General features: G+C 44.0%; 1 protein-coding gene and 1 pseudogene across 1 annotated transcript; both read left to right on the forward strand.

Moving 5' to 3' along the window:
• Window positions 1–299: 299 nt before the first annotated feature.
• Window positions 300–1,783, forward strand: LOC133757080 (adenosylhomocysteinase-like). Its single transcript, XM_062187691.1, has one exon. The coding sequence runs from the start codon at window positions 382–384 to the stop codon at window positions 1,678–1,680; it is 1,299 nt and encodes a 432-aa protein (XP_062043675.1). The 5' UTR covers window positions 300–381; the 3' UTR covers window positions 1,681–1,783.
• Window positions 1,784–9,002: 7,219 nt separating this feature from the next.
• On the forward strand, window positions 9,003–10,268 carry LOC133756646 (F-actin-capping protein subunit alpha-1-like; annotated as a pseudogene).
• Window positions 10,269–10,475: the final 207 nt, after the last annotated feature.

A 10,475-nucleotide genomic window follows, 5' to 3' on the forward strand; every position in this document is an offset into this window, starting at 1 on the left:
AACCTTGCAATTCTAATCCACAGGGGGAAAAAATAGTCTGTCTCAGGAAATAAATGATTATGAAAATATGAATGGGAACATGTCTACATAATTCAATACATTAAGACAAATAAGAATTTTAATAGATTAGAAATATAGATGACACTTTATTGAGAACATTTTTAAAAGTATTTCAATGATGAATTTTTTAAAACAAAGTTTGACACAATGATGCATTTGCAGTAAGACTGATACACACAGGGATTTCTTCCTTTTTTTGTTTTTTATTTTTGATTTTAAAAAATTGTTGGCCCCGCGCCGCCAGCCCAGTGCCTGGTTTCTGCTCTAGGCCTGGTCCCCTTGCCGCCTGTGTCCATCACCGCGTGCAGCAACGCCGGCAGAATGTCTGACAAACTGCCCTACAAAGTCGCGGACATTGGCCTGGCTGCATGGGGACGCAAGGCCCTTGACATCGCCGAGAACGAGATGCCGGGCCTGATGCGCATGTGGGAGATGTACTCGGACTCCAAGCCACTGAAGGGCGCCCGCATCGCCGGCTGCCTGCACATGACCGTGGAGACTGCCATCCTCATTGAGAACCTTGTTGCCCTGGGCGCCGAGGTGCAGTGGTCCAGCTGCAATATCTTTTCCACCCAGGACCACGCAGCGGCTGCCATTGCCAAGGCCGGCATTCCAGTGTATGCCTGGAAGGGCGAAACAGACGAGGAGTACCTGTGGTGCATCGAGCAGACGCTCTACTTAAAGGACGGGCCCCTCAACATGATCCTGGACAATGGCGGTGACCTCACCAGCCTCATCCACACCAAGTATCCACAGCTCCTGTCAGGCATCAGGGGCATCTCTGAGGAGACCACGACCGGGGTCCAAAACCTCTACAAGATGATGGCCAATGGGGTCCTGAAGGTGCCTGCAATCAATGTCAATGACTCTGTCACCAAGAGCAAATTTGACAACCTCTATGGCTGCCGGGAGTCCCTCATCGACGGCATCAAGCGGGCTACGGATGTGATGATCACAGGCAAGGTGGCGGTGGTCGCAGGCTATGGCAACGTGGGCAAGGGCTGTGCCCAGGCCCTCAGGGGCTTTGGGGCCAGTGTCATCATCACTGAGATAGACCCCATCAACGCACTGCAGGCTGCCATGGAGGGCTTCGAGGTGACCACCATGGATGAAGCCTGCAAGGAGGGCAACATCTTTGTCACTACCACAGGCTGTGTGGACATCATCCTTGGGCGGCACTTTGAGCAGATGAAGGATGATGGCATTGTGTGTAACATAGGACACTTCGACGTGGAGATTGACGTCAAGTGGCTCAATGAGAATGCAGTGGAGAAGGTGAACATCAAGCCCCAGGTGGACCGCTATTGGCTGAAGAATGGGCGCCGCATCATCCTGCTTGCCGAAGTCCGGCTGGTCAATCTGGGTTGTGCCATGGGCCACCCCAGCTTCGTGATGAGCAACTCCTTCACAAACCAGGTGCTGGCACAGATTGAGCTGTGGACCCACCCTGACAAGTATGCTGTTGGTGTTCACTTCCTGCCCAAGAAGCTGGACGAGGCAGTGGCTGAAGCCCACCTGAGCAAGCTGAATGTGAAGCTGACCAAGCTGACTGAGAAGCAGGCGCAGTACCTGGGCATGTCCTGTGATGGCCCTTTCAAGCCTGATCACTACCGCTACTGAGAGCCAAGCCTACCTTTCACCTTCCAGTGCTCAGGCCCTACCTCTCCTCCCCAAGAGCAAGTGGCACCACCTCTGCAGTTGGATTTTCAGTGATGTCCCCTTTTTGAGTCACTTGGGCCAGTCACTCAGTCTTTGGCCTCTGCATTGCTCATATTCCAGGTGTGACACAGGGAACTAAGAGGGCCCTATTCAAACCCTGGTCATGCTGGAGGTACAAGGGAGACATCTATGGGGAACCATGAGCCCAGGGAACCCAGAAGTCTTAGAACTGCTAGGTCAGTCCTTTCTTAGGCAGGAAGTTGGTGTCACAAAGCCCATGCACTTTACCAGATAGGCCTTCACCTGGCCTATAGTGTTAGACCCATGTGCTTGGTTTACAGGTCTGCTGGTTCCTCAGCCCATGGTGGAAGAGGAGGAGTGCTATCAGGGGGCAAGGAGGAACTGTTGAAGCTTGAATGTTTCTGAGAGCCTGGCTTAGTGCTGGGCCTTCTCAAAACCCTCAGAACAATGAGTAAGGTTAGTCCTTATTAGTCCTTTTAGTTCTCATTTTACAGGGGTTAAAGTAACCTCTATATGAGACAGCCAGAGGTTCAGAGGGGCCAGAAGAAGCAGGCATAGATCTGCCATCACTTTGTAATATGGTGGTTTCTATCACAACCTTGGGTCAAATTTGGCTTATAATGTTTATATAATATTTAGAGTGTTAAAAGAAAGCAGGAAGGTGGGTTAATAAACATTCTGGTACCTAAAAAAAAAAAATTGTTTAGCTCTCATGTATAAAAGAGAACATGCAGTATTTACTTTCTTTGTCTGGCTTCTTTCACCCAAATTGATGTCTTCCAATTCCAATCATTTTGATGCAAATGATAGAATTTTATTCTTTTTTATAGCTGAATGCTATTCCATATTTTATAGCTGAATAATATCACATTTTCTTTACCCATTCATCTGACGATGGACAACTAGGTTGATTCCATATTATGGCTAATGTGAGCAGCACTGGTATAAACACGATGCTGTAGATAACTCTTTGATCAAGTATGTTCATGTCATTTGAGTATATACCCAGTAGTGAGATTGCAGGATCATATGGCAAGTCTACTTTCAGTTTTTAGAGAAATCTACATACTGCGCTAATTTACATTCCCACCAAAAATTCCTTTTTCTCTACATCCTCACAAGCATTTGTTGCTCTCTCTTTTGATATGGGTGAGATGAAATCTCATTCTTGATTTGATTTGCATTTCCATGATGCCTATTGATATACAGCATTTTTTCATATATTTATTGTCCAAGATGGTGAAGTTTTAAAGTATTTATACTGTTAACAAATGTGGTGACCATTCCTTTCAAAGTCTTCTTTTTATTGAGTTAAGCCTATTTAAAGCAAAAATCAAAATATATTGGCAGTTGAATCCAATCTCTCCCTCATTACAAGACCCACTACAATGGTCCCTATACCTATCATTTCATCCCTCCATAAGTAAATTATGCCTTACCATTAAAAATACACATAAAAATATTATATGTATTTTATATAATCACATGTACACATATATAAATTTAAACCTATGAGTGTCTCCCATTTTTTCTATTATGTGATGAGAGATATAACATTTATTTATTTAAGTATCTTAGTGGAGATAATAATAATTTATATAACCAACCCAGTCCCTTTAAATTATATCTTTATTTTTGCTTTTTAATATGTTTCTTTTTCCTATCTCTAAAATGTTTTATCTCTCTTCCTGTTTTTCTTTTTTCCCCAATTATTTTAGTGCCTACTTCTATCTCTATTTCATATGTTTCAAGTAAATAAAAATTAGTTAATTTTTTAAAATATTTAAATCTTGGCCGGCGCCGTGGCTTAACAGGCTAATCCTCCGCCTTGCGGCGCCGGCACACCAGGTTCTAGTCCTGGTCGGGGCACCGGATTCTATCCCGGTTGCCCCTCTTCCAGGCCAGCTCTCTGCTATGGCCCGGGAAGGCAGTGGAGGATGACCCAAGTGCTTGGGCCCTGCACCCGCATGGGAGACCAGGAGAAGCACCTGGCTCCTGGCTTCGGATCAGCGTGATGCGCCGGCCGCAGCGGCCATTGGAGGGTGAATCAACAGCAAAAAAGAAGACCTTTCTCTCTGTCTCTCTCTCTCTCACTATCCACTCTGCCTGTCAAAAAAACAAACAAAAAAAATATTTAAATCTTACTGTTAGGCCGGCGCCGCGGCTCAATAGGCTAATCCTCCGCCTTGCGGCGCCGGCACACCGGGTTCTAGTCCCGGTCGGGGAGCCGGATTCTGTCCCGGTTGCCCCTCTTCCAGGCCAGCTCTCTGCTGTGGCCAGGGAGTGCAGTGGAGGATGGCCCAAGTGCTTGGGCTCTGCACCCCATGGGAGACCAGGAGAAGCACCTGGCTCCTGCCATCGGATCAGCGTGGTGCACCGGCCGCAGCGCGCCAGCCGCGGAGGCCATTGGAGGGTGAACCAACGGCAAAAGGAAGACCTTTCTCTCTGTCTGTCTCTCACTGTCCACTCTGCCTGTCAAAAAAAAAAATCTTACTGTTAGTGTCACCTGAAACACTGTGGCAAAGAGACTCTGGAAACAGAGAACTCCACTGAGCTGTCACTGAATGACCTTGGCCATGAGTCTGAATTCCTGTGCCTAAGGTTTCTTATCTTTATACTTGCAATAATCATTATTAAACAACCCATGGAGTAATTTGTGGGAATTAAGTTAGATGATTCTATAGCGTTTGATGTATTTAGTAGTAGCAATACATACTCAATATGTTAATTTCTTTTCCTCATTAGTAGAGGAGGCATTGACAGTTTAATTATTTTTGTGAAACTAAAATTTCATCTACCAATTTTATATCTTGTTTCTTTCCACTCATATCCAACAAAGGAGATCAAGAAAACTGCAAATCTCTTCTGCTCTTTCCTTTCTCTTATTTAAGTGCATATTATGAAACATTTGGCACACTGTTATGTCATATGAGAACTAAAGAAAAATAAGGCTAGTTTTAAAAATAGTTATTTATTATTTGAAAAGTAGAGTTACAGAGGCAGAGGCAGAGAGAGAGAGAGAGAGAGAGAGAGAGAGAGAGAGAGGTCTTCCATCTGCTGGTTCACTCCCCAGATGGCCACAATGGCCAGAGCTGCACGGATCTGCAGCCAGGAGCCAGGAGTTTCTTTGGGCCTCCTATGTGGCAGCAGGGGCCCAAGAACTTGGACCTTGTTCTGCTGCTTTCCCAGGCCATAGCAGAGAGCTGGATTGGAAGAGGAGCAGCTGGGACTTGAACCAGAACACATATGGGATGCCAGCACTGCAGGCAGTGGTTTTACACACTAAGCCACAGCGCCAGCCCAAAATAAAGCTATTTTAAAGGTAAGTGAATAATGGGAAAGGGGTGAAGAGGTATTATAATTGGAAGACAAAACACTGTTTATGGCATCCCAGACCTTTCACCATAATCCCACCCAAGTACTCAAACTCCTGGCCTCTGCTCCTAAGACACACCTATGTTAGTTACATGGGAAGGATTTCCACTCACTTTCCATTTTCCAACTTTCTTTCGCCTGTGCTACTGTTCATTCTATTGTCTTTGATATATCTTTCCCTTTTCTACCCATCAAAGTTCCACTCACCCTTCAAGAATCATCTCTAGTGACCTCCTCTGGGAAGTTTTCCCAATTCTGCTAGATGAGGTTAATTACTGCCTCTCTCCGGTTCCACAGCCAACTTGTGACATATGCAGTCCCAGTGTTTACTTGAATCTCCCCTACTAAACTCTTTGAAGATGGGATCTTGTCTTACTTAGTTATTTATTCCCAGTAAATTTGCATAGAATAGACAATTTAAAACACAAAGATCTATACAGTAATCCTCTTTGACAATCAAATAGTTCATTAAATGTATTTTAAATGATATTTCATGGATGTGGGGAGGAGCTTAAGGCATTTCTTTTAAGTTGCCTACACAGCAACCAACCTATAAGACTCATTCAGGGGGCCGGGGCTGTGGCATGGTGGACTAAGCCTCCGCCTGTGGCACCAGCATCCCATATGGGCACCAGTTCATGTCCTGACTGCTCCTCTTCTGATCCAGCTCTCTGCTATGCCTGGAAAAGCAGTAGAAGATGGGCCCCTGCATCCATGTGGGAAACCCAAAAGCAGCTCCTGGCTCCCGGCTTCATATCAGCCCAGCTCCAACTGTTGCAGCCATTTGGGGAGTGAACCAGTGGCTGGTAGACCTTTCTCTGTGTCTCTGCCTCTCTCTCTGGCTGAGCACTACATCTCGAATAAATTAGTAAAATGTTTTCAAAAAAATAATTCAGATAGTCACAGTTACTAACAAGAAGTATAAAGGTTTGGAGAAAACACTAAAATGGGAAACTGTAAATCAGTTTCTCTCTGAACTTTTGCCACTCATTAGCTAAATCATCTTGAGAAAATTGTCTTCTTTTTTTTTTTTTGAAGATTTTATTTATTTGAGAGGTAGTGAGAGGTAGAGTTATAGACAGAGAGGGAGAGACAAAAAGAGAGATCTTCCATCTGCTGGTTCACTCCCCAAATGGCCACAACATCCAGAGCAGGGCTGATCCAAAGCCAGGAGCCAAAAACTTCCTCCAGGTCTCGCACTTCAAAACAGGGGCCCAAGCACCTGGGCCAACTTCCACTGCTTTTCCTAGGTCGTAGAAAAGAGCTGGATTGGAAGAGGAGCGCTGGGATATGAACCAGCACCCATATGGGATGCTGGCACCACAGGTAGAGGCTTAACTTACTATGTCACAGCATATGTTTCATAAGTGTTTTACATAGGAAAATTTGAATTTAAATTACTTCCTTACTAAGGAGAATCACTGCAGAAAATAACTCCAAGTTTTCTAGAATGGTTGGCTATGAAGAAATAGTATCAGTGAGACAGGAAATATTAGAAGACTAGATTTGATACAGAAGTCTTTGAACTGGGCCCAAGAACATAAAAGCTCCTGTCCATCCATGCCAACATCTCTTTGTCTCTCTCTCTTTTTTTAAGATTTTATTTTATTTACTTGAGAGGTAGAGTTACAGACAGAGAGAGGGAGAGACAGAGAGAAAGGTCTTCCATCCACTGATTCACTCTCCAAATGGCCTCAACGGTTGGAGGTGAGCCTATCCGAAGCCAGGAGACAGGAGCTTCTTCCAGGTCTCCCACATGGGTATAGGGGCCCAAACACTTGGACCAGCCTCCACTGCTTTCCCAGGCCATAAGCTGAGAGCTGGATCAAAAGAGGAGCAGTCAAGACATGAACTAGTGCTCATATAGAATGCAGGTACCACAGGTGGAGGCTTAGCCTACTAAGCCCCAGCACCAGCCCCGCCAACATCTCCAAAGAGCCCCTCTTTATGAGAGTCTTTGCCTCCATAGTCTAATGATTCTGCCTTTCTAGATGTCATCTCAACTTCAACCCCTACATACAGTTGTCACTCTTTTCTCCCTCCTTGTAAAGTATCAAGCTGTTTCTTACTTCCTCAGTCTACGTGCCTGGTGTTGTTATGTTGGTTGCCTTTTGTTCATAGTTCATTTATGGATTGCATCCAGCTCCATCCAGTCTATATATAGCCTTGAATTGTGTATACCCAGAACAAGCAAAGGACTAGATTCCCTAATCACCAGGAAGGCAATATCTTTTTATTATATTTTATTTTTTTAAAGAAACCCTTTATTTAAGGAATACAAACTTCATGCATTTCATAAGTACAACTTTAGGAATACAGGGATTCCTTGTATGGACACTTACACCCCCCTTCTTCCTCCCTCTCCTATTCCCAGGGAAGACTTTATACTTTATACTCTGAAGTCTCAGGTCTTTAGAAAATCTTGGATCTCTAAGACAGTGGTTCTCAATTAGGGGCAATGTTGTTCACCTGGGAACATTTAGCAATGTCTGGAAATGTGTTATAGCTGGGAAAAGCATGCTACCAGTGTCTGATAGGTAGTGCTCAGGGATGTTGCTAAACATCTTGCAATGCACAGCACTGCCCCAGCAACAGAGAATTTTTTAGTCTTGAATGCCCTAGTACTGAGGTTGAGAAATTCTCCTCTAGAAGACTAAGCATGTTAGCTTTTCTCACTTCAAAACCCTGAAAATTGACACATCCCTTCACTGGGATTGTGAACTCATCTCTTCCAGATAATAAGACATCTGTTCTATTAATAAAGGGCTCATGAGTTTCATGCTTGGTCTACTTCCAGTCTGGTCTTGCTGCTGATCTCCATGGTCTGAGCCCTCCCTCTAGTGGTAAGCATCGCAAATGCAGTTGTATTGACAGAATTCCTTATTCACAGACATAAATAGGATGGTGATACTAGAACTGCAGTACTGTGTGAACCAATGGAAGGAAGACCTTTCTCTCTCTGTCTATAACTCTACCTGTCAAATAAATAAATAAAAATCTTAAAAAAAAAGTCACAACTGAGCTTCAATGCATAAACTCAGCACACACGTTTATTAGCTCTGTGATCTTGGGCAAGTAATTTCTCAGTGTATCCATGCCTCAATTTGTTGAAAAAAAAAAAAAAGTTCCTCCCTCTGTATAATAGCATCCACCTAGAGTTAAGTGAGAAGCTAGGTCAATTGTTGTACATGAATCACTAAGAATGCTTTTTGGAATTCAGTAAATAGTCAACTTGAGTGTTAAGTTATCTGGATGTCCTAGGCTCTAGCTCTAATGACAGGCAGCATGTGTCACCTTCTTACTTCTCATTAAGTTGGAAAAATAAGAAATAGGCAGTGCCTCTCCTCTTGCCTGCTCAGAAAGCACCCCAAGCCACTACAGCACAAAGCTACCCCGGGGTGATAGCCAAATATTCCTATAAGAAAACTTCACTATCTTTTGCTCCACCTAACAGATGGAATGAAAATTATTCACAGGCGGCAGGTGTTTGGCACAGTGGCTAAGTCACTGTACCTTGGAAGACCACATCTCATACCAAAGTACCTGGTTCAACTCCTGGCTCCCCTATTCCTGATCTAGCTTCTTGCTAATGCACTCTCTGGGAAGCAGTGGAAGATAGCTCAAATACTTGGGTCCCTGACATTCACATTAGAGACTCAGATGAGATTTTGAGCTCTTGGCTTTGGCCTGGCCTAGCCTTGGTTATTGCAGGTATTTGGGGAGTGAATCAATAGATATAGAAGATTCTCTCTCTCTCTCTCTCTCTTTCTCTCTCTCTCTCTCTCCCTCTCTCTCTGTGTGTGCGTGTGTGTATGTGCCTTTCAAATAAAATAAAAATACAATTTAGAGCAGCCCAAGATGACTGACTTCATATATTATGTATCTGATGGGCTAAATTCATCACTCATGCATCCCTAAAGGAATTCAATGAAGCACTCAGTAACATCCAACGACTACTTAATAATGTTAATCTCCTCAGAGAAGAGGAAACACATGCATTTGCCCAGTAAAACATGGATCAGTTCATACCTGTGAAGACGGAAGAATATGAAGATCAGGTCTAATTACATAGCATGGTAACCTGGTAAATAGCAGATTTTTAGATACAGAAAGAAGAAACGACTCCCAGCCAGTGGAAGGGGGTGGGGGTTTGAGTTTTAAAGAGAATCCTGTGACAGTGCTTTAAGAGCCCATGTAAAAGATCATCATTGCAATATCTTCTGTATTGCTTATGCTAAAACTATAGGTCAGCTGCCGGCGCCGTGGCTCAACAGGCTAATCCTCCACCCTGTGGTGCCAGCACACTGGGTTCTAGTCCTGGTTGGGGCGCCGGATTCTATCCCGGTTGCCCCTCTTCCAGGCCAGCTCTCTGCTATGGCCCAGGAAGGCAGTGGAGGATGGCCCAAGTGCTTGGGCCCTGCACCCGCATGGGAGACCAGGAGAAGCACCTGGCTCCTGGCTTCAGATCAGCGAGATGCGCCAGCCGCAGTGGCCATTGGAGGGTGAACCAACGGCAAAAAGGAAAACCTTTCTCTCTCTCTCTCTCTCACTATCCACTCTGCCTGTCAAAACAAACAAACAAACAAAAAGACTATAGGTCAGCAACAGACTACTAATGCATGTGTTGAGAGTCATCAGTTTCAGCCTAAAACTGCTGGAATGGTCATTGGAAATCTCAGTGGATATTTACTATCACACCACCTACACCCTAAGTTTGTGGAGTGTTTAAGACTCAGGTTCACTATTATGAAGATGGCAACGTTTAGTTGGTTAGTTGTAAAGATGTACAAGATTCAATAATTTTGTCAAATGAAGTCCAAACTGCCAAGGAATTTATTAAAATCAAACAGAATGCAGAAAATGAGTATCAGATAGCAATTGTTGAAAACTATCAAATTATGTCCAACACCACATTGAAGGCCTTTTTTTTTTTTTTTTTTTTTGACAGGCAGAGTGGATAGTGAGAGAGAGAGACAGAGAGAAAGGTCTTCCTTTCGCCGTTGGTTCACCCTCCAATGGCCGCCGTGGCCGGCGCATCGCGCCGATCCGAAGCATTGAAGGCTTTATATTAGCAACTTCCAGTTACCTGCACCAAAGTCCACTGTAATGAGATACTCAGCTAAAAGATTGGCAAAGAAATGCAGTTTGCTTAAAGGCTGACTAGGTTCTTCAATACATAGCAAGAAAAGGATTCAATGTGTGGTCAAAAATAAGTGATTTATAAACAAGAGTAATATTTTGCTAGGGCTTTCAAAGTAAATAGTTTTTGAAGTACTGTTGAACCTACAGCATTGCCTTGATTTCTTTTGTGCTCTCTGCCTTTTAATTTTCTGTTATCACAATATCTACTTGTAAATCTT

The sequence above is a fragment of the Lepus europaeus genome, chromosome 3, assembly GCF_033115175.1.
Source record: "Lepus europaeus isolate LE1 chromosome 3, mLepTim1.pri, whole genome shotgun sequence".
In the NCBI taxonomy this organism is placed as follows: Eukaryota; Metazoa; Chordata; class Mammalia; order Lagomorpha; family Leporidae; genus Lepus; species Lepus europaeus.

Bases quoted from the DNA above. Each gene is read 5' to 3' on its own strand.
- LOC133757080 (XM_062187691.1), top strand. From the start codon at position 382: ATGTCTGACAAACTGCCCTACAAAGTCGCGGACATTGGCCTGGCTGCA.